Here is a 26,061-nt window from a genome sequence, read left to right as displayed (position 1 = left end):
ACACTACCAAAAACATGATTTTTATGAAGAGTCAATTATTAGTACTATGGCCTATCTAATATTGTGAAAATCCAAAGCTCACTAAAAATTATAATCTCAATTTAGATTTCAACCTAGCTGACTTCTTTCAATCCTATGCCTCATTTGCTGGTACTCTCTACACAACTCTAGAACCTATATGAGGACTTAGATAGAAAGATCTCTTTGGCAGCCAAGAGATAGCGTACCCTTCTGCCAGGAATTATTTTAGGTTATGGCACACTATAGCAATTCAGTGATCTGATAAGTTAACGGAGGAAGGGTTATGCTACGGTTAGTGGGAATAATAAAAACTATGAATAACAGATTCTAACATCTTCATTTTAGCACATCCCTATCAGCTAACCAATAGAGAACACCAAAATGTTATGATCAACCACTCCTTCAAACAAATGTATAAGTGTCAAATAATGGCCTAGGTCCTTTCATCTCACCACCTTAGTCTTCAGCTGGGCATACTGTCTACATTGCTCCCTTTTGTATACCATGATACATGTATCCTATTGCGTACTAGGCAACTGATTGGCCCTCATGTCAGATGACATCCTGCTGTAGCTTTGTGATGTAATGGCACCACTTGACCAATCGCCCTGGGTGAAGATTACACCGGAGGACCAGACATCAGCGATTACACACTAGGTAACTATCTGGTAATATGACTGCACAGCAAGTAGGAGGTGTAATGGGAAAGTACACTGCACCATTGAAAGCATTGGGCTCCTATTTAAAGAGGGCTAGAGTTAGAAGAAGCAACTGATTAGCCCTCATGTCAGAAGACATCCTGCTGTAGCTTTGTGATGTAATGGCACCACTTGACCAATCGCCCTGGGAGACCATTACACCGGAGGACCAGACATCAGCAATTACACACTAGGTAAGTATCTGGGAATATGACTGCACAGCAAGTAGGAGGTGTAATGGGAATGTACATTGCACCATTGAAAGCATTGGGCTCCTATTTAAAGAGGGCTAGAGTTAGAAGAAGCAACTGATTAGCCATCATGTCAGAAGACATCCTGCTGTAGCTTTGTGATGTAATGGCACCACTTGACCAATCGCCCTGGGTGAAGATTACACCGGAGGACCAGACATCAGCGATTACACACTAGGTAACTATCTGGGAATATGACTCCACAGCAAGTAGGAGGTGTAATGGGAAAGTACTCTGCACCATTGAAAGCATTGGGCTCCTATTTAAAGAGGACTAGAGTTAGAAGAACACAGTTTCTAAACAGCAGTCCATCTTGAGTATCAGAGTCCCACTCACAGAGAGCAGGGGAAAAGGTTAAATAGCTTCCCTCCATCTGAAAGTAAGTCAATTGCTCTAACCTAAGACACCTCATTCCAGCCTGAAAGATGGTAATTACCTCAGAAGACATATTGCCTGGACAAGTATCTAAAGAAGATTTTGTCTACCACATAGACAGTCAACGTCTTGATAAACTATCATGATGGCCATAGCGTCATCCATATTGCTACCGTCTTAGAAGATTATATTTATGGGGAAGACCCCACTAAAAGGCACTGAGAGCCATCAGATGCTATGACCTTTTTATTAATGGCAAAATTATTAAATGAGATTTTGACTTACCATATATATTGATCGAGGCATGGAGAAGGCTGAGGAATGAGCTTTCTTTTTTTTTTCTTTTTCAGCAAGCAGAGAAAAATTCCTCTGCAACACTGCCTCTGCTGGCCATTCAGTATAATCTGCAGATGGAAAAGTCCACTGTTAGTCACTTTTTAGAACTTGAATATTTCCAAACCAAATGCAACACTACCAAAAACATGATTTTTATGAAGAGTCAATTATTAGTACTATGGCCTATCTAATATTGTGAAAATCCAAAGCTCACTAAAAATTATAATCTCAATTTAGATTTCAACCTAGCTGACTTCTTTCAATCCTGTGCCTCATTTGCTGGTACTCTCTACACAACTCTAGAACCTATATGAGGACTTAGATAGAAAGATCTCTTTGGCAGCCAAGAGATAGCGTACCCTTCTGCCAGGAATTATTTTAGGTTATGGCACACTATAGCAATTCAGTGATCTGATAAGTTAACGGAGGAAGGGTTATGCTACGGTTAGTGGGAATAATAAAAACTATGAATAACAGATTCTAACATCTTCATTTTAGCACATCCCTATCAGCTAACCAATAGAGAACACCAAAATGTTATGATCAACACCACTCCTTCAAACAAATGTATAAGTGTCAAATATTGGCCTAGGTCCTTTCATCTCACCACCTTAGTCTTCAGCTGGGCATATTGTCTACATTGCTCCCTTTTGTATACCATGATACATGTATCCTATTGCGTACTAGGCAACTGATTGGCCCTCATGTCAGATGACATCCTGCTGTAGCTTTGTGATGTAATGGCACCACTTGACCAATCGCCCTGGGTGAAGATTACACCGGAGGACCAGACATCAGCGATTACACACTAGGTAACTATCTGGTAATATGACTGCACAGCAAGTAGGAGGTGTAATGGGAAAGTACACTGCACCATTGAAAGCATTGGGCTCCTATTTAAAGAGGGCTAGAGTTAGAAGAAGCAACTGATTAGCCCTCATGTCAGAAGACATCCTGCTGTAGCTTTGTGATGTAATGGCACCACTTGACCAATTGCCCTGGGAGACCATTACACCGGAGGACCAGACATCAGCAATTACACACTAGGTAAGTATCTGGGAATATGACTCCACAGCAAGTAGGAGGTGTAATGGGAATGTACACTGCACTATTGAAAGCATTGGGCTCCTATTTAAAGAGGCTAGAGTTAGAAGAAGCAACTGATTAGCCCTCATGTCAGAAGACATCCTGCTGTAGCTTTGTGATGTAATGGCACCACTTGACCAATCGCCCTGGGTGAAGATTACACCGGAGGACCAGACATCAGCAATTACACACTAGGTAACTATCTGGGAATATGACTCCACAGCAAGTAGGAGGTGTAATGGGAAAGTACTCTGCACCATTGAAAGCATTGGGCTCCTATTTAAAGAGGGCTAGAGTTAGAAGAACACAGTTTCTAAACAGCAGTCCAACTTGAGTATCAGAGTCCCACTCACAGAGAGCAGGGGGAAAGGTTAAATAGCTTCCCTCCATCTGAAAGTAAGTCAATTGCTCTAACCTAAGACACCTCATTCCAGCCTGAAAGATGGTAATTACCTCAGAGGACATATTGCCTGGACAAGTATCTAAAGAAGATTTTGTCTACCACATAGACAGTCAAAGTCTTGATAAACTATCATGATGGCCATAGCGTCATCCATATTGCTACCGTCTTAGAAGATTATATTTATGGGGAAGACCCCACTAAAAGGCACTGAGAGCCATCAGATGCTATGACCTTTTTATTAATGGCAAAATTATTAAATGAGATTTTGACTTACCATATATATTGATCGAGGCATGGAGAAGGCTGAGGAATGAGATTTCTTTTTTTTTTCTTTTTCAGCAAGCAGAGAAAAATTCCTCTGCAACACTGCCTCTGCTGGCCATTCAGTATAATCTGCAGATGGAAAAGTCCACTGTTAGTCACTTTTTAGAACTTGAATATTTCCAAACCAAATGCAACACTACCAAAAACATGATTTTTATGAAGAGTCAATTATTAGTACTATGGCCTATCTAATATTGTGAAAATCCAAAGCTCACTAAAAATTATAATCTCAATTTAGATTTCAACCTAGCTGACTTCTTTCAATCCTATGCCTCATTTGCTGGTACTCTCTACACAACTCTAGAACCTATATGAGGACTTAGATAGAAAGATCTCTTTGGCAGCCAAGAGATAGCGTACCCTTCTGCCAGGAATTATTTTAGGTTATGGCACACTATAGCAATTCAGTGATCTGATAAGTTAACGGAGGAAGGGTTATGCTACGGTTAGTGGGAATAATAAAAACTATGAATAACAGATTCTAACATCTTCATTTTAGCACATCCCTATCAGCTAACCAATAGAGAACACCAAAATGTTATGATCAACCACTCCTTCAAACAAATGTATAAGTGTCAAATAATGGCCTAGGTCCTTTCATCTCACCACCTTAGTCTTCAGCTGGGCATACTGTCTACATTGCTCCCTTTTGTATACCATGATACATGTATCCTATTGCGTACTAGGCAACTGATTGGCCCTCATGTCAGATGACATCCTGCTGTAGCTTTGTGATGTAATGGCACCACTTGACCAATCGCCCTGGGTGAAGATTACACCGGAGGACCAGACATCAGCGATTACACACTAGGTAACTATCTGGTAATATGACTGCACAGCAAGTAGGAGGTGTAATGGGAAAGTACACTGCACCATTGAAAGCATTGGGCTCCTATTTAAAGAGGGCTAGAGTTAGAAGAAGCAACTGATTAGCCCTCATGTCAGAAGACATCCTGCTGTAGCTTTGTGATGTAATGGCACCACTTGACCAATCGCCCTGGGAGACCATTACACCGGAGGACCAGACATCAGCAATTACACACTAGGTAAGTATCTGGGAATATGACTGCACAGCAAGTAGGAGGTGTAATGGGAATGTACACTGCACCATTGAAAGCATTGGGCTCCTATTTAAAGAGGGCTAGAGTTAGAAGAAGCAACTGATTAGCCATCATGTCAGAAGACATCCTGCTGTAGCTTTGTGATGTAATGGCACCACTTGACCAATCGCCCTGGGTGAAGATTACACCGGAGGACCAGACATCAGCGATTACACACTAGGTAACTATCTGGGAATATGACTCCACAGCAAGTAGGAGGTGTAATGGGAAAGTACTCTGCACCATTGAAAGCATTGGGCTCCTATTTAAAGAGGGCTAGAGTTAGAAGAACACAGTTTCTAAACAGCAGTCCATCTTGAGTATCAGAGTCCCACTCACAGAGAGCAGGGGAAAAGGTTAAATAGCTTCCCTCCATCTGAAAGTAAGTCAATTGCTCTAACCTAAGACACCTCATTCCAGCCTGAAAGATGGTAATTACCTCAGAGGACATATTGCCTGGACAAGTATCTAAAGAAGATTTTGTCTACCACATAGACAGTCAACGTCTTGATAAACTATCATGATGGCCATAGCGTCATCCATATTGCTACCGTCTTAGAAGATTATATTTATGGGGAAGACCCCACTAAAAGCCACTGAGAGCCATCAGATGCTATGACCTTTTTATTAATGGCAAAATTATTAAATGAGATTTTGACTTACCATATATATTGATCGAGGCATGGAGAAGGCTGAGGAATGAGCTTTCTTTTTTTTTTTCTTTCTCAGCAAGCGGAGAAAAATTCCTCTGCAACACTGCCTCTGCTGGCCATTCAGTATAATCTGCAGATGGAAAAGTCCACTGTTAGTCACTTTTTAGAACTTGAATATTTCCAAACCAAATGCAACACTACCAAAAACATGATTTTTATGAAGAGTCAATTATTAGTACTATGGCCTATCTAATATTGTGAAAATCCAAAGCTCACTAAAAATTATAATCTCAATTTAGATTTCAACCTAGCTGACTTCTTTCAATCCTGTGCCTCATTTGCTGGTACTCTCTACACAACTCTAGAACCTATATGAGGACTTAGATAGAAAGATCTCTTTGGCAGCCAAGAGATAGCGTACCCTTCTGCCAGGAATTATTTTAGGTTATGGCACACTATAGCAATTCAGTGATCTGATAAGTTAACGGAGGAAGGGTTATGCTACGGTTAGTGGGAATAATAAAAACTATGAATAACAGATTCTAACATCTTCATTTTAGCACATCCCTATCAGCTAACCAATAGAGAACACCAAAATGTTATGATCAACCACTCCTTCAAACAAATGTATAAGTGTCAAATAATGGCCTAGGTCCTTTCATCTCACCACCTTAGTCTTCAGCTGGGCATACTGTCTACATTGCTCCCTTTTGTATACCATGATACATGTATCCTATTGCGTACTAGGCAACTGATTGGCCCTCATGTCAGATGACATCCTGCTGTAGCTTTGTGATGAAATGGCACCACTTGACCAATCGCCCTGGGTGAAGATTACACCGGAGGACCAGACATCAGTGATTACACACTAGGTAACTATCTGGTAATATGACTGCACAGCAAGTAGGAGGTGTAATGGGAAAGTACACTGCACCATTGAAAGCATTGGGCTCCCATTTAAAGAGGGCTAGAGTTAGAAGAAGCAACTGATTAGCCCTCATGTCAGAAGACATCCTGCTGTAGCTTTGTGATGTAATGGCACCACTTGACCAATCGCCCTGGGAGACCATTACACCGGAGGACCAGACATCAGCAATTACACACTAGGTAAGTATCTGGGAATATGACTGCACAGCAAGTAGGAGGTGTAATGGGAATGTACACTGCACCATTGAAAGCATTGGGCTCCTATTTAAAGAGGGCTAGAGTTAGAAGAAGCAACTGATTAGCCATCATGTCAGAAGACATCCTGCTGTAGCTTTGTGATGTAATGGCACCACTTGACCAATCGCCCTGGGTGAAGATTACACCGGAGGACCAGACATCAGCGATTACACACTAGGTAACTATCTGGGAATATGACTCCACAGCAAGTAGGAGGTGTAATGGGAAAGTACTCTGCACCATTGAAAGCATTGGGCTCCTATTTAAAGAGGGCTAGAGTTAGAAGAACACAGTTTCTAAACAGCAGTCCATCTTGAGTATCAGAGTCCCACTCACAGAGAGCAGGGGAAAAGGTTAAATAGCTTCCCTCCATCTGAAAGTAAGTCAATTGCTCTAACCTAAGACACCTCATTCCAGCCTGAAAGATGGTAATTACCTCAGAGGACATATTGCCTGGACAAGTATCTAAAGAAGATTTTGTCTACCACATAGACAGTCAACGTCTTGATAAACTATCATGATGGCCATAGCGTCATCCATATTGCTACCGTCTTAGAAGATTATATTTATGGGGAAGACCCCACTAAAAGCCACTGAGAGCCATCAGATGCTATGACCTTTTTATTAATGGCAAAATTATTAAATGAGATTTTGACTTACCATATATATTGATCGAGGCATGGAGAAGGCTGAGGAATGAGCTTTCTTTTTTTTTTTCTTTCTCAGCAAGCGGAGAAAAATTCCTCTGCAACACTGCCTCTGCTGGCCATTCAGTATAATCTGCAGATGGAAAAGTCCACTGTTAGTCACTTTTTAGAACTTGAATATTTCCAAACCAAATGCAACACTACCAAAAACATGATTTTTATGAAGAGTCAATTATTAGTACTATGGCCTATCTAATATTGTGAAAATCCAAAGCTCACTAAAAATTATAATCTCAATTTAGATTTCAACCTAGCTGACTTCTTTCAATCCTGTGCCTCATTTGCTGGTACTCTCTACACAACTCTAGAACCTATATGAGGACTTAGATAGAAAGATCTCTTTGGCAGCCAAGAGATAGCGTACCCTTCTGCCAGGAATTATTTTAGGTTATGGCACACTATAGCAATTCAGTGATCTGATAAGTTAACGGAGGAAGGGTTATGCTACGGTTAGTGGGAATAATAAAAACTATGAATAACAGATTCTAACATCTTCATTTTAGCACATCCCTATCAGCTAACCAATAGAGAACACCAAAATGTTATGATCAACCACTCCTTCAAACAAATGTATAAGTGTCAAATAATGGCCTAGGTCCTTTCATCTCACCACCTTAGTCTTCAGCTGGGCATACTGTCTACATTGCTCCCTTTTGTATACCATGATACATGTATCCTATTGCGTACTAGGCAACTGATTGGCCCTCATGTCAGATGACATCCTGCTGTAGCTTTGTGATGTAATGGCACCACTTGACCAATCGCCCTGGGTGAAGATTACACCGGAGGACCAGACATCAGCGATTACACACTAGGTAACTATCTGGTAATATGACTGCACAGCAAGTAGGAGGTGTAATGGGAAAGTACACTGCACCATTGAAAGCATTGGGCTCCTATTTAAAGAGGGCTAGAGTTAGAAGAAGCAACTGATTAGCCCTCATGTCAGAAGACATCCTGCTGTAGCTTTGTGATGTAATGGCACCACTTGACCAATTGCCCTGGGAGACCATTACACCGGAGGACCAGACATCAGCAATTACACACTAGGTAAGTATCTGGGAATATGACTGCACAGCAAGTAGGAGGTGTAATGGGAAAGTACACTGCACCATTGAAAGCATTGGGCTCCTATTTTAAGAGGGCTAGAGTTAGAAGAAGCAACTGATTAGCCCTCATGTCAGAAGATATCCTGCTGTAGCTTTGTGATGTAATGGCACCACTTGACCAATCGCCCTGGGTGAAGATTACACCAGAGGACCAGACATCAGCGATTACACACTAGGTAACTATCTGGGAATATGACTCCACAGCAAGTAGGAGGTGTAATGGGAAAGTACTCTGCACCATTGAAAGCATTGGGCTCCTATTTAAAGAGGGCTAGAGTTAGAAGAACACAGTTTCTAAACAGCAGTCCATCTTGAGTATCAGAGTCCCACTCACAGAGAGCAGGGGAAAAGGTTAAATAGCTTCCCTCCATCTGAAAGTAAGTCAATTGCTCTAACCTAAGACACCTCATTCCAGCCTGAAAGATGGTAATTACCTCAGAGGACATATTGCCTGGACAAGTATCTAAAGAAGATTTTGTCTACCACATAGACAGTCAAAGTCTTGATAAACTATCATGATGGCCATAGCGTCATCCATATTGCTACCGTCTTAGAAGATTATATTTATGGGGAAGACCCCACTAAAAGGCACTGAGAGCCATCAGATGCTATGACCTTTTTATTAATGGCAAAATTATTAAATGAGATTTTGACTTACCATATATATTGATCGAGGCATGGAGAAGGCTGAGGAATGAGCTTTCTTTTTTTTTTTCTTTCTCAGCAAGCGGAGAAAAATTCCTCTGCAACACTGCCTCTGCTGGCCATTCAGTATAATCTGCAGATGGAAAAGTCCACTGTTAGTCACTTTTTAGAACTTGAATATTTCCAAACCAAATGCAACACTACCAAAAACATGATTTTTATGAAGAGTCAATTATTAGTACTATGGCCTATATAATATGGTGAAAATCCAAAGCTCACTAAAAATTATAATCTCAATTTAGATTTCAACCTAGCTGACTTCTTTCAATCCTGTGCCTCATTTGCTGGTACTCTCTACACAACTCTAGAACCTATATGAGGACTTAGATAGAAAGATCTCTTTGGCAGCCAAGAGATAGCGTACCCTTCTGCCAGGAATTATTTTAGGTTATGGTACACTATAGCAATTCAGTGATCTGATAAGTTAACGGAGGAAGGGTTATGCTACAGTTAGTGGGAATAATAAAAACTATGAATAACAGATTCTAACATCTTCATTTTAGCACATCCCTATCAGCTAACCAATAAAGAACACCAAAATGTTATGATCAACCACTCCTTCAAACAAATGTATAAGTGTCAAATATTGGCCTAGGTCCTTTCATCTCACCACCTTAGTCTTCAGCTGGGCATACTGTCTACATTGCTCCCTTTTGTATACCATGATACATGTATCCTATTGCGTACTAGGCAACTGATTGGCCCTCATGTCAGATGACATCCTGCTGTAGCTTTGTGATGTAATGGCACCACTTGACCAATCGCCCTGGGTGAAGATTACACCGGAGGACCAGACATCAGCGATTACACACTAGGTAACTATCTGGTAATATGACTGCACAGCAAGTAGGAGGTGTAATGGGAAAGTACACTGCACCATTGAAAGCATTGGGCTCCTATTTAAAGAGGGCTAGAGTTAGAAGAAGCAACTGATTAGCCCTCATGTCAGAAGATATCCTGCTGTAGCTTTGTGATGTAATGGCACCACTTGACCAATTGCCCTGGGAGACCATTACACCGGAGGACCAGACATCAGCGATTACACACTAGGTAACTATCTGGGAATATGACTCCACAGCAAGTAGGAGGTGTAATGGGAATGTACACTGCACCATTGAAAGCATTGGGCTCCTATTTAAAGAGGGCTAGAGTTAGAAGAAGCAACTGATTAGCCCTCATGTCAGAAGACATCCTGCTGTAGCTTTGTGATGTAATGGCACCACTTGACCAATTGCCCTGGGAGACCATTACACCGGAGGACCAGACATCAGCAATTACACACTAGGTAAGTATCTGGGAATATGACTGCACAGCAAGTAGGAGGTGTAATGGGAAAGTACACTGCACCATTGAAAGCATTGGGCTCCTATTTTAAGAGGGCTAGAGTTAGAAGAAGCAACTGATTAGCCCTCATGTCAGAAGATATCCTGCTGTAGCTTTGTGATGTAATGGCACCACTTGACCAATCGCCCTGGGTGAAGATTACACCAGAGGACCAGACATCAGCGATTACACACTAGGTAACTATCTGGGAATATGACTCCACAGCAAGTAGGAGGTGTAATGGGAAAGTACTCTGCACCATTGAAAGCATTGGGCTCCTATTTAAAGAGGGCTAGAGTTAGAAGAACACAGTTTCTAAACAGCAGTCCATCTTGAGTATCAGAGTCCCACTCACAGAGAGCAGGGGAAAAGGTTAAATAGCTTCCCTCCATCTGAAAGTAAGTCAATTGCTCTAACCTAAGACACCTCATTCCAGCCTGAAAGATAGTAATTACCTCAGAGGACATATTGCCTGGACAAGTATCTAAAGAAGATTTTGTCTACCACATAGACAGTCAAAGTCTTGATAAACTATCATGATGGCCATAGCGTCATCCATATTGCTACCGTCTTAGAAGATTATATTTATGGGGAAGACCCCACTAAAAGGCACTGAGAGCCATCAGATGCTATGACCTTTTTATTAATGGCAAAATTATTAAATGAGATTTTGACTTACCATATATATTGATCGAGGCATGGAGAAGGCTGAGGAATGAGCTTTCTTTTTTTTTTTCTTTCTCAGCAAGCGGAGAAAAATTCCTCTGCAACACTGCCTCTGCTGGCCATTCAGTATAATCTGCAGATGGAAAAGTCCACTGTTAGTCACTTTTTAGAACTTGAATATTTCCAAACCAAATGCAACACTACCAAAAACATGATTTTTATGAAGAGTCAATTATTAGTACTATGGCCTATCTAATATTGTGAAAATCCAAAGCTCACTAAAAATTATAATCTCAATTTAGATTTCAACCTAGCTGACTTCTTTCAATCCTATGCCTCATTTGCTGGTACTCTCTACACAACTCTAGAACCTATATAAGGACTTAGATAGAAAGATCTCTTTGGCAGCCAAGAGATAGCGTACCCTTCTGCCAGGAATTATTTTAGGTTATGGTACACTATAGCAATTCAGTGATCTGATAAGTTAACGGAGGAAGGGTTATGCTACGGTTAGTGGGAATAATAAAAACTATGAATAACAGATTCTAACATCTTCATTTTAGCACGTCCCTATCAGCTAACCAATAGAGAACACCAAAATGTTATGATCAACCACTCCTTCAAACAAATGTATAAGTGTCAAATATTGGCCTAGGTCCTTTCATCTCACCACCTTAGTCTTCAGCTGGGCATACTGTCTGCATTGCTCCCTTTTGTATACCATGATACATGTATCCTATTGCGTACTAGGCAACTGATTGGCCCTCATGTCAGATGACATCCTGCTGTAGCTTTGTGATGTAATGGCACCACTTGACCAATCGCCCTGGGTGAAGATTACACCGGAGGACCAGACATCAGCGATTACACACTAGGTAACTATCTGGTAATATGACTGCACAGCAAGTAGGAGGTGTAATGGGAAAGTACACTGCACCATTGAAAGCATTGGGCTCCTATTTAAAGAGGGCTAGAGTTAGAAGAAGCAACTGATTAGCCCTCATGTCAGAAGACATCCTGCTGTAGCTTTGTGATGTAATGGCACCACTTGACCAATCGCCCTGGGAGACCATTACACCGGAGGACCAGACATCAGCAATTACACACTAGGTAAGTATCTGGGAATATGACTCCACAGCAAGTAGGAGGTGTAATGGGAATGTACACTGCACCATTGAAAGCATTGGGCTCCTATTTTAAGATGGCTAGAGTTAGAAGAAGCAACTGATTAGCCCTCATGTCAGAAGACATCCTGCTGTAGCTTTGTGATGTAATGGCACCACTTGACCAATCGCCCTGGGTGAAGATTACACCAGAGGACCAGACATCAGCGATTACACACTAGGTAACTATCTGGGAATATGACTCCACAGCAAGTAGGAGGTGTAATGGGAAAGTACTCTGCACCATTGAAAGCATTGGGCTCCTATTTAAAGAGGGCTAGAGTTAGAAGAACACAGTTTCTAAACAGCAGTCCATCTTGAGTATCAGAGTCCCACTCACAGAGAGCAGGGGAAAAGGTTAAATAGCTTCCCTCCATCTGAAAGTAAGTCAATTGCTCTAACCTAAGACACCTCATTCCAGCCTGAAAGATGGTAATTACCTCAGAGGACATATTGCCTGGACAAGTATCTAAAGAAGATTTTGTCTACCACATAGACAGTCAAAGTCTTGATAAACTATCATGATGGCCATAGCGTCATCCATATTGCTACCGTCTTAGAAGATTATATTTATGGGGAAGACCCCACTAAAAGGCACTGAGAGCCATCAGATGCTATGACCTTTTTATTAATGGCAAAATTATTAAATGAGATTTTGACTTACCATATATATTGATCGAGGCATGGAGAAGGCTGAGGAATGAGATTTCTTTTTTTTTTTTTTTTCAGCAAGCAGAGAAAAATTCCTCTGCAACACTGCCTCTGCTGGCCATTCAGTATAATCTGCAGATGGAAAAGTCCACTGTTAGTCAATTTTTAGAACTTGAATATTTCCAAACCAAATGCAACACTACCAAAAACATGATTTTTTATGAAGAGTCAATTATTAGCACTATAGCCTATCTAATATTGTGAAAATCGTAAGCTCACTAAAAATTATAATCTCTATTTAGATTTCAACCTAGTTGACTTCTTTCAATCCTTTGCCTCATTTGCTGGTACTCTCTACACAACTCTAGAACCTATATGAGGACTTAGATAGAAAGATCTCTTTGGCAGCCAAGAGATAGCGTACCCTTCTCACAGGAATTATTTTAGGTTATGGTACACTATAGCAATTCAGTGATCTGATAAGTTAAGGGAGGAAGGTTTATGCTACGGTTCATGGGAATCATAAAAACTATGAATAACAGATTCTAACATCTTCATTTTAGCACATCCCTATCAGTTAACCTATAGAGAACACCAGAATATTATGATCAACCACTCCTTCAAACAAATGTATAAGTCTCAAATAATGGTCTAGGTCCTTTCATCTCACCACCTTAGTCTTCAGCTGGGCATACTGTCTACATTGCTCCGTTTTCTATATCATGATACATGTATCCTATTGCGTACTAGGCAACTGATGGAACCTCATGTCAGATGACATCCTGCTGTAGCTTTGTGATATAATGGCACCACTTCATCAATCGCCCTGGAAGACCATTACACCGGAGGACCAGGCATCAGCAATTATACACTAGTTAACTATCTGGGAACATGACTGCACAGCAAGTAGGAGGTGTAATCAGACCCCCCAGGATATAGCGGCATGGATTAGCAAATTTAGCGGCACAAAAATGGAAATTTAGCGGCACAAATATGGAAATTTAGCGGCAATTTTGCGGCATTTTATGTGGCCATTTTTCCTAAAACAAACACAGATATCTTAGTTTTTTTAGTTATTTAACAACATGAAGCTATGTTTATTTGGTTTATTTACAATGTGGTGCGGTGGGTGAAGGCTCATAGCTACGGTAGGTTTCATGTCTGGCTGCCGCTAGCGTTTCCATGACCATTAAATTACATCACTCGGGTCGGAGGCTAAAGATAGCTCGCCATTCACGAAACGAGAGGCTACGTGTGTGTCTGGCCGTCACGTGTGGATCAATCCCTCCCCCTTCAGTCCCCACCCGTCTCCCACGATGCCCAGAAGTGCAGTCCCTGAGGGAGGTGCAAGTCTGCGGGACAGCAGTCTCCAGCTGATGGAAGTTAGAATAGGCGACAGGTGGCACGTGGTCTCGATGTTGCCCCTCCTTACTTTCTAGGCATTATTGTTTCAGATAGCATTGCGTTCTTTACTGCGGAAAACTGCTCTATTTGGTAGAAAAAACATTTTCCAGTGTTACTTTATAGAACCAACACGCAGGGGCGGCTGGTGACATTTGAAAGTGGTGTGGCGTAAACTAATTTGCATATTGCACCGCAGCGAGCGAGCCCGAACCACCTTGCATCCAGCCATACATCATTCATGCATCCACCCACCCACCCACCCATCCTGCATCCATACATCATTCATTCACGCATCCACCCATCCATCCATCATGCATCCACCCATCATGCATGCATCCATCCATCCATCATTCATGCATCCACCCATCCATCCACCCATCCTGCATCCATACATCATTCATTCATGCATCCATCCACCCATCATGCATCCACCCATCATGCATGCATCCATCCATCCATACATCATTCATGCATCCACCCATCCATCCACCCACCCACCCAGCATCCATACATCATTCATTCATGCATCCACTCATCCATCCACCCACCCACCCAGCATCCATACATCATTCATTCATGCATCCACCCATCCATCCATCATGCATCCACCCATCATGCATCCATCCATACATCATTCATGCATCCACCCATCCATCCACCCACCCATCCTGCATCCATACATAATTCATTCATGCATCCACCCATCCACCCACCCAGCATCCATACATCATTCATTCATGCATCCACCCATCCATCCACCCATCCATCCTGCATCCATACATCATTCATTCATGCATGCATCCACCCATCCATCCATCCACCCATCCTGCATCCGCACTTCCTGCTTTTAACGTCATTGACTTTGTTGAAAGGGCTTTCTCTGGGCGCGGCACCTGCTGCGAAGTGCCTTCTGGCCTCTCGGCAATCCCTAGGAACTGGGAGACAAGATGCAGCATCGGAGGAGGGGGGATGATGAAGCGTGTGCGTCACAACATATCTAGGACTCGACACACAAAAAACGGGCCGGTTGTCAGAAAGTAGAACGGTAACGGAATGATAAGAAGAAAATAGAGTTAAATTACAAAAGAAAATAAGCCCTAAAACAGAGTAGACCCAGCTGGGAAAAAGTCAGCATGGATATTAAAGATGTTGAGGAAGGCTCGTGATAAACGAGGCTAATGTTGCTGGATGACTGTCAGAACAGTTCGCCTAAGCGTGAAGGGCAGAAATTGAAGGTCGCATGCTGTATTGTAGCTCAGTGTAAATTTGAATGCCCGTGAAAAAGAACTGCTGAAGGCCTTAGTTTGTATTAGTTGTGTAGAAAATGTAGGTACTAAGACTGTAATATAGCAGTGGTCCTGGTGAGCGAGACATTGTGCAACAAGATGGACGCTGCACACCAAATGGAATCTACACACTTGGATGTATTTCAGACCCCCCAGGATATAGCGGCTTTTGTAAAAATGCCGCGCGATTTCGCCCAAAGTGCCGATTTCGCGGGCACTTTGGTAAAAATCGCGGCATTTTTACAGAAGTGCCGTTTTCGCGGCAAACCGCGAAATCGCGAAATCGCGATATCCTGGAGGGTCTGTGTAATGGGAAAGTACACTGCACCATTGAAAGCATTGGGCTCCTATTTAAAGAGGGCTAGAGTTAGAAGAAGCAACTGATTAGCCCTCATGTCAGAAGACATCCTGCTGTAGCTTTGTGATGTAATGGCACCACTTGATCAATCGCCCTGGAAGACCATTACACCGGAGGACCAGACATCAGCAATTATACACTAGGTAAGTATCTGGGAATATGACTCCACAGCAAGTAGGAGGTGTAATGGGAAAGTACACTGCACCATTGAAAGCATTGGGCTCCTATTTAAAGAGGGCTAGAGTTAGAAGAAGCAACTGATTAGCCCTCATGTCAGAAGACATCCTGCTGTAGCTTTGTGATGTAATGGCACCACTTGACCAATCGCCCTGGGAGACCATTACACCGGAGGACCAGACATCAGCAATTACACACTAGGTAAGTATCTGGGAATATGACTGCACAGCAAGTAGGAGGTGTAATGGGAAAGTACTCTGCAGCATTGAAAGCATTGGGCTCCTATTTAAAGAGGGCTAGAGTTGGAAGAATACAGTTTCTAAACAGCAGTCCATCTTGAGTATCAGAGTCCCACTCACAGAGAGCAGGGAAAAAGGTTAAATAGCTTCCCTCCATCTGAAAGTAAGTCAATTGCTCTAACCTAAGACACCTCATTCCAGCCTGAAAGATGGTAATTACCTCGGAGGACATATTGTCTGCAGAAGTATCTAAAGAAGATTTTGTCAACCACATAGACAGTCAAAGTCTTGATAAACTATCATGATGGCCATAGCGTCATCCATATTGCTACCGCCTAGAAGATTATATTTAGGGAGAAGACCCCACTAAAAGGCACTGAGAGCCATCAGATGCTATGAACTTTTAATTAATGGCAAAATGATTAAATGAGATTTTGACTTACCATAGATATTGATCGAGGCATGGAGAAGACTGAGGAATGATCTTTCTTTTTTTTTCTCAGCAAGCGGAGAAAAATTCCTCTGCAACACTGCCTCTGCTGGACATTCAGTATAATCTGCAGATGGAAAAGTCCACTGTTAGTCAATTTTTAGTACTTGAATATTTCCAAACCAAATGCAACACTACCAAAAACATGATTTTTATGAAGAGTCAATTATTAGCACTATGGCCTATCTAATATTGTGAAAATCGTAAGCTCACTAAAAATTATAATCTCTATTTAGATTTCAACCTAGCTGACTTCTTTCAATCCTTTGCCTCATTTGCTGGTACTCTCTACACAACTCTAGAACCTATATGAGGACTTAAATAGAAAGATCTCTTTGGCAGCCAAGAGATAGCGTACCCTTCTCACAGGAATTATTTTAGGTCATGGAACACTATAGCAATTCAGTGATCTGATAAGTTAAGGGAGGAAGGTTTATGCTACGGTTCGTGGGAATAATACAAACTATAAATAACAGATTCTAACATCTTCATTTTAGCACATCCCTATCAGTTAACCTATAGAGAACACCAGAATGTTATGATCAACCACTCCTTCAAACAAATGTATAAGTCTCAAATAATGGCCTAGGTCCTTTCATCTCACCACCTTAGTCTTCAGCTGGGCATACTATCTACATTGCTCCGTTTTCTATACCATGATACATGTATCCTATTGCGTACTAGGCAACTGATGGGCCCTCATGTCAGATGACATCCTGCTGTAGCTTTGTGATGTAATGGCACCACTTGACCAATCGCCCTGGGTGAAGATTACACCGGAGGACCAGACATCAGCAATTACACACTAGTTAACTATCTGGGAATATGACTCCACAGCAAGTAGGAGGTGTAATGGGAAAGTACACTGCACCATTGAAAGCATTGGGCTCCTATTTAAAGAGGGCTAGAGTTAGAAGAAGCAACTGATTAGCCCTCATGTCAGAAGACATCCTGCTGTAGCTTTGTGATGTAATGGCACCACTTGACCAATCGCCCTGGGAGACTATTACACCGGAGGACCAGACATCAGCAATTATACACTAGGTAAGTATCTGGGAATATGACTGCACAGCAAGAGGGAGGTGTAATGGGAAAGTACACTGCACCATTGAAAGCATTGGGCTCCTATTTCAAGAGGGCTTAAGAAACTCTTAAAATAGGCTTGTTCTATGTCTCAAATGAGGGTCAAGAGGGATTTCTGTGAAAGGCAATGACAGATTACTAGATCAACTGATCAGATGCTGTAACGGGAGGGGGGGCAACCTGAACCTGGCCTTCGATAATGCTCTAGATAGATCAGCCCAACGTCAGGGACAATTGGGGGCACTCTCTGAGGAGGGGCATCAGACGCTAAAGGAGAACCGCTTAATGGACATCTGGAGAGTCATGCACCCCTAGAGCCCTAGAATATACCTTTTACTCTCATTCCCATAAGACTTATGAGAGAATTTACTATTTATTGGGCACTCCGAGAATAAAATCCCACACCCAACAAATAGATGTACTGACCTGCACACTGTTGGACCACTCAGTGGTAGTACTGGGCTTCTCCCGCTGATTCACTTGCCTTCCACTACGAACCTAGCACCTCAGAGGCACATTACTATATCCCCTTGAGGTGATCCAGCAGATTTTGAAGACATTACAAGTTGACTTGTCGACAAATGACACAGACTCCCATAGTTACCCTTTGGGATACCCTGAAGGCTGTGGTTACAGGGGAATTTTCTGCGATTGCCTCCTCGGATAGTAAGATTCTTAGACACAAGAGGGACCTCCTGACAAAACAGGTACAGGAGCTAGAGCGCATATACCAGAGGACTAGTGCACCCTTGTCTGGGAACAGCTAGAGGCTGCATGAGTGCAACTGACGAGCCTAGAAGGGCAGAGTACGCACCGCTTAGACTTTGTCACACTTTCTACAACGGATGGACATGTGCGAGAGATTGCTGGCCAATAGGCTAAGAGTACAGAGACAAACATCCAGGATCACATTGGTGCTTACCTCGATGGGAGAGGAACAGGTCACAGACCAGGAGATTGCTGAAATGTTTCACCAATTTTACACTGGGCTCTACGACGTGCAAGATCTCCCCCCTGACACCCTGGCCCGATACGTTCGAGAAGCAGCCACCACTAAAATAACACAAGACAAGGCTGAGTCTTTAGAGTCCCCTATCAGGATAGGGGAGGTGAGATCTGCCATCTCAAAACAGAAACCTCCCTTTTTTCATAAGACCTTTTGCTCCATTCTGACCCCTGTCCTCGCTAGAGTATACAATGCCGTCCTAACCTCTTCACCACTTCCATCAGGTATGCCGAAGCCTCAGTGGTCTTAATACCCAAGCCCGGTATGGATAGATGCCAGTGTGCTCCTACAAGCCAATCTCTCTCCTTGACATAAACCTAAAACTGTTCGCTGGGATTCTAGCATCGAGACTATCCCCCCCCTCATTCCCAGCCTGAAAGACCCAGACCAGGCGGGATTTGTGCCCAGTAATCAATGCGCTGATAACACTAAACGACTTCTCCATATCATTGATAAAGCACAGCGCTTTGACACCAACCACATGCTCCTCTCCATCGACGCAGAAAAAGCGTTCAATAGGGTACACTGGCCTTATCTAAGAGACCTTGCGACATTGTGGCCTCCCAACTAGATTCATAAAATTGGTCTTAAATAGTGACACTCGACCAGTGACAATGGTGCGAGTAAATGGCTTCACCTTCACCCCCTTTCCCCATCCAGAGAGGTACGAGGCAGGGGTGCCCAATTTCCTTCCTTCGCTTTGTTCTATACATGGAGCAAATAGCCCAAAGGACTCACAACAACCCTCTTACTGCTGGTGTGCACTTTGGGGGGGACAAACACACACTTAGCTTCTATGCGGATGATGTGGTGGCACCATAAAACAACAGACTGACTTCCCTTCCAGTCTTTTTGGCCAAATTGGAGCAATTTTCTCAAGCAGAGGACTTCAGGATCAATATCCACAAACCGCAAGCTCTCAGCCTTTCCCTTACAGTTCCAACACAGGTGGAATTGCAACGCACCTAACCCCTTCAATGGGCACCATCCTTAATACCTTATCATGGGATGCAACTCACTGTGAATACACAATATCATTGAATTACACCACAATACTCTACCAAATAGAAGCTGACCTACGCTGCTGGAGCCCACACACGCCGTCTTGGCTTAGTCGAGTAGCAGTGGTAAAAATGACCATACTACCAAAGATACTATTCTTCTTCCAAACCCTCCCGCTGGAACCCACCCAGGTATAATACATCCCTTGCAGCGTAAGGTGGAAGAGACCTCGCCTGCACCAAGAACTGTACTATAGATCCCCGAATGAGGGAGGCTGAGGGGTGCCAAATTTACAGAACTACTTCTGGGAGTTACATCTGAAAACATTTGTGGAGTGGTCACACCTTTTATTGATAGAGCAGTAACGGGACAATCTCTGTGGAAGATCCCCTTCCTTCACAGGTCAATATGCCCCAAAAGTCTCTCTCTCTCGCCAGTCACGCAGGCCCCTCTGGTGGTGTGGGACAGGGTTGTAGGGAAAATGGTCTTAACATTTCAATCGCCACCAACACCCAAAGTGGGTGATCCAGAATTCAGCACCATTGAATTTATCACCAGTCTCGACTCGGGGACATTTACTCCGTGGACCATGGAAGGCCAGAGGTCTATTGGACACTTCTTTGACGAGTTCGTTCCCCCTGACCTTCGAAATCTTCAGCCTACAACAGGAGCTCCTGGAAACTGAACGTTATCGCTAATAGCGGATCAGACACTGGGTGACTCATCCTGGGGTTCGACCCCAGGTGCAACGCTTAATAACTACATTTGAGACGCGGTTGCTATCTAAATCCTAAGACACTCGCCTCACATCTGAACTATACAGCCTACTTCAACCACCTCAAGAGGTTAATAAAACCCCGGGTCAGAGGAGATGGGACTCAGAGCTGGGCCACACATTTATGCAACGGTAATGGGAGGACATTTACCATAGAGCCTGACACACTGCACGCAACGTAGCAAGTATAGAGACAGCTACTAAAATAGCCATTTATTGGTACCTCACAGCCCCTTGCTTAACGGGGGAAACCTGCATGTTGGCACAAAGGCAGTTCCCGGAGTACATTGAAACACTTATTATGGGAATGCCCTAAAATCCCTCTTAAATCATGCAAAAGCCATCAGATTGGTCTGGCACTGGGATCGGCCCTTCAGAATATTCAGGCTCAGTGGTGTTTAGGATGACTTTGCACCAATCTGGGGTGGCTACATCACATATGGTTCATTTTGGGTATGGCACGCATCCCCCTCGCTCTCTCTCTCTCCCCCCAACCAAAGAGCCTCATTCCCTGACCTCTGGAAACCGTATCTATCAATGATCACCTCCTAATTCCAAGAACTCACATGTCCTTAGTACTTACGGCTTCTAAGACTCACTGGGCCCCTACCGGAGGCACCATGAGTTGCAGCGTTGGCTTACACAAATGTATCCAGTTTATACCAAGTGGAATGGGTGTTCTGCTCTGGCAATTTCATATGCTCTCCTACGATTAGTAGGGTTCCAGATTTGTATGTGATTTCTTTGTTTCTTCCACGTGCATTTCACATAGATCAATAAATATCAGGTCTATCAAGTCTCAGAATAGAATAATCCTGGGAAATGTTGGGGGTGACCTATAGCTAGGTTTTCCACGAGGAACAGTGCAACCGGCTGGGGGCTGGAAGTGAGGTCAACACTTTCGGCTTTGTGCTCGAGAAGAGGTCACCAGTTGAGTAAAAAACACCAAGCGGACTTAGGGCTACTCCCCTCTGGTTTCATCATAGATATTGTGGAGAGGGTGAAGTGGCACTTACCACAAGAAGTCATACCAGAAGATAAATCCATAGTGTGGCGGCAGCTTTACATAAATGCTGGGGTGAGGGAGAGACGCTCAGTCACCCAGTAGCACAAGATAGCTGGAGCGGAACTACCAGGGGGCCTGGCCCTGGCACCATCCAGGCAGAGACGGGTGCAGACGGACTTGCCTTTGGTGATACTTCGGCAGCTGCCATGCATTTATAGCACGCCTCCACAGAGGCTGTGGCTAAAATACCAAGAACTAGTGGGTCATTAAAATATGAACTGGAGCCCGAAACTACCCTCCAAGCTAATTATGTGCTCATTTGAAGGGTTAACCTTCCCCGCCCTCCACACACTTGCCTTCGGGTGCCACCTTGGGGGTGGCTTGGCTTTCCAGAAAACCCCGTCATGGTGGTTGACAGACTTTATTAACTGTGATCGTAAGAGGTACAAGCATGCCAACGTCTGCATGCATGGAGCTCTTCCGATCAAAAGTTTCAATTCTGTGTTTTTTCATTTACAGCCCAGAGGTACAGTCCAGCCTGAACATCTCCCACCCCCTGAGCACTAACATCTCCCACCCCCTGAGCACTAACTGTTGAACGACAATCTGTCACATCCAGTAAGTGTAATTTTTAAACTGATCACCTTCTGCGCCATATCAGAACACATTTCAGTGAGATGAGTGGAATTGCATACTATCTAGTTGACTTACAACTGTCACGCCTTCTTGTACCACACCCGTCATGCTCAATTGCATGTCTGAGCCTTAAACATCCATGAACGAAGTGGCGATTGAATACAGTACGGCCTTCTTAGTAAATCATGTATGTAAACTGTACCTGCATATTTAAAACTGTGGAATGTATTAAAACGTGAATATTTACACGTTTTTTTTCTTGTCTAGTACAGCCCATTGCAACAGATCAACCTTGGCCCATCCTCACATCCCACGCCAAGCCGACAGACTTCCATGTTTTGAAAGTGATTAAATTATGCAGTTTTGGAAAGGTAGGTATTCCTTACCTCAAATGATATCCTGTGTATACAGCTGGAGACAAGCTGTAATTTGTGCTTGATTACATGAACAGTGGCAAGGCGGGGGCCCTTTTTAAATTACTGTCTCATTAAATTTCTTGTCCTGTTCAAATATAACATCTAAACATTGAGTTGGGTGGTTTCTGGAAAGCACTGCACCATCTTAGGCTGCCAGGTTTCTGTTAGCTTCTGGCTCCAGTCCCCTGCTGGGTATTTTCTCAAGGCTTCCTCCTCTCAGCTGGGTACCTAGGCCTAACTCCATGCACTGTTTATTCAGTACTTGGCACAGTGAATAACACCCTGCCTTCTATAACTTCTGCTGCTGTTCTACCATCTCCACAGATATCGGTGCTTCCTGGAACCAAGTGCTAATTTTTATGCTGCTAAAATTGCCGGTGCACAGGGCTATTTACATTCACTGAACATAGTGTACAGGTGAGCGGTAATTACCTGTTTATTCAGTGTAAGCTGTTGCTAAGAACTTTGTTTTCTGTACTCTCTAGCTACCTCCCCTGCAATGCGCAAGCCTGCATTACTAATATTTCTTGCAAACATTATGCTGTCACCCTTCATACCAAATATGTCACTTTTGACTTGTATACATTTCGAAGGTCAAAAAGATATTTCCCTATCTGTTCTAAACAGGAGTTCCATAAGCATGCCGGTGGGCCCCAGGTCTACAGCAGTGATGCTGCTTCCTGCCTTTGTAGAAATGAAGGGGGATTTATACAGCGCAACTTTGCCCGTGGGCGTCAAGGCGCTAGTGATGGTACAAGCTGTGCAAGACAGAAAGGAAAGGCGAAGTTACGGCTAGGTCTCCCTGAAAAACCAGGTCTTTAGAGCCTTACGAAAGAGGGAGTGGGACGACTGTTCCTTAATATCAGCCGTGAGGGTGTTCCAGATCTTGGGTGCTAGGAAGCGGAAGGCCCTCCCGCCCCATCTGGCTTTGAAGGTTTTGGGAATCACCAGGAGATTTTTGTTGGCAGATCGAAGGACCCTACCAGGAATATAAGGAGTTAGCAAGGCTTTGAGATCTTCTGATCCGCCGGCATGCAAGGCACGGTGGGTGAGACACAGAACCTTGAACTCTATCCTGGCCTATATAGGAAGCCAGTGAAGATCCCTCCTAATGGAGGTTGCTGATGAAAGTCTGGGGGCATTGACGACAAACCGGGCAGCTGCGTTTTGAACCATTTGAAGGCGCTGTACCTGTTTGTTGATACCCAGGTACATTGCATTACAATAGTCTAACCTTGAGGAGATTAGTGCTATCGTAACAGTTTTCCGGGCCTCTGGGGAAAGATAGTGTACCAGCTTCCTCAGGATTCTAAGAGCTCCACAAGAGGTGGAAATCGTCCTGCTGACCTGTTTGTTAAAAGAGAGTTTATTGTCGAAGATGACACCCAGATTTCGGGCGGACTGGGAGGGCGGGGGACAGACGCCAAGTACAGAGGGCCACCAGTCCGTTGTAAGGGTATCTAACAATATTTAACATCTTTCAATTGAGAGTCTCCCCCTTTTCTTGCAATTTCTGCAAAAAGTAGACTAAATGGACCCCTATAATCCCGCTGGTCCTGTCTTTCTTTGCACTCTCAACATCTACAACTAAAAGGTTCCGTTTTTTTTAACACCTTGACCGCGGCGCCGATTCCGCCCCTGTGCTGGACATTCCAGAACAGGGCGCGGTCGTGACGGAACCGTTCCGTCATCAGCACAGCTCAGCCGGGACTGATGACAGAACGGTTCCGTCACCAGCATCGAAGGGGTTAAAGATCATTGTGGTTTTATGCACTTTCAGATAACGGACAAATGCTCAGTTCGGTTGGATATACACTGGATACCTTTCAAACAATTTAATTGTGGCAGGCTTTAATTCTTTCAGACTTGCAGCCAGAGAACATACTGCTCAGCTCTCAGGGCCGCATCATCTTGCCTAACTTTGGACTGTGCAAAGAAAACACAGAACACAACAGCACAACATCCACCTTCTGCGGCACACCAGAAGTAAGCTTTCACTCAATATCATGGGGCCACTGGCAAGCTCGGATAACAAAATTATATTATATAAAAATAGCCACGCTCAGGCTAGAGTGTTTTTTCACATGTGATTTACTCCTTTGGACCGCTACGTTTAACGAGACTTGGTACTTTAATCACATTTGCAGTGCAAAATAAGTGAGTCACTCCCGTGCGGCCATAAATCTGAATCACCCCACCTAATTAAAATCCACTACATAACACTCCACAACACAATATTTCATTCCACATATTTAATTTCCATTAGACACAATTCCACTCCACATAATTACTTCACACTCAAAACCACAAAATCACCATCCACATAATTCAACAGCACACCATACCACATAATTCCCACTACACAAATCCACTCCACACAATTTCACCACTAATCCAATTCAAATCACATAATTCCACTACACACATACACTCGCTCCATTTTTACATAGGTGAAAATACATTGTTATTTACAATCTCAATAGCTTAAACAAATGCGAGATCAATTGCATTTCCAAGCCTGGTTTGCATTTAACATCTACCCCAGTAATGGGCTCGTAGCGCTGCAGGTGATTAAAAGGCAAACGCAGTGAACTGACAAGACAGATCTCAACTCTATGGCTTACATGATGTGTCCCGGTACCAGTTGCAAGCCTTGGTCACTTCTTTAAAATGAAAATGCTACGTCATTAAGCCGCCGCAGGAGTACTCACACATCTCAGTGCAGATTAAGTATGAGATCAATCGTGTCCATTAAAAGGGCGCATTTGTGTGAAAGGCACACAAAGAAGTCGTTTTTGCTTCAATTTGCTCTTTATCCCATCCCCTGCTATAAACTGTCCAAAACATCACCAGAACTAGCTCTCCTCTTTTAACCCACCAACAACAATGTAACTTTCTCTTGCCTTTTACAAACACTAAGTTATTGGAGTAAGTACCCTGTGCAGTCAGAAAGGAAATGTTTATTTTACCTAAGACATCTCCATCACCCAGCCTGCTTCTAACCACTAAAGCACTTAAAAGAAGATACATTTTTATAAAGCGAACTGCGCAAGAGGTTACCCTTCAGAAATTGCGGTTCCACTGTACACCAGTGACTGACTACTAACTGCCTTGAGAGAAATTTGACCTGTAACACACGACTGACTACATTTTAACATTTTTACAAAAATGGTATGTGCAATTAAGTGTGCCATTAACTTTTCTGCCGTGGTTTTGTGCCCGGTGAAGTAGTTGAAAAACCCCTGCTTCATTCAGGACAGAAGTCAATAAATCTCCCTTCAAATCAGAAAGCAAGTATTACTCGACTCGTCCTGCTGGAAAAAATGCTAATCTGATCTCCCCTTTCTTAAATGTTTTGGCAACCATGAACGCAACCTCTGTCTGCTCACATAAAACGAGAAGCGCCATAGCCACGCTTTCAAGAGCTGTCCGCCATCTCACTCTCGGA

The 26,061-nt window shown here is 43.2% G+C and overlaps 1 protein-coding gene across 1 annotated transcript; it reads right to left on the bottom strand.

Annotated features, from left to right (window-relative positions):
* Positions 1-1,636: 1,636 nt before the first annotated feature.
* LOC144785431 (uncharacterized) lies at positions 1,637-26,061 on the bottom strand. Its single transcript, XM_078664341.1, has 5 exons — positions 26,003-26,061; positions 16,643-16,756; positions 12,749-12,867; positions 3,445-3,563; positions 1,637-1,749 (listed from the first exon to the last, which is right to left on the bottom strand). Coding segments are annotated over exons 1-5 (372 nt in total). The 5' UTR covers positions 26,022-26,061; the 3' UTR covers positions 1,637-1,748.

This window comes from Lissotriton helveticus, chromosome 10, assembly GCF_964261635.1.
Source record: "Lissotriton helveticus chromosome 10, aLisHel1.1, whole genome shotgun sequence".
Classification (NCBI taxonomy): domain Eukaryota; kingdom Metazoa; phylum Chordata; class Amphibia; order Caudata; family Salamandridae; genus Lissotriton; species Lissotriton helveticus.
This window is presented reverse-complemented; position numbering and strand designations above follow the sequence as displayed.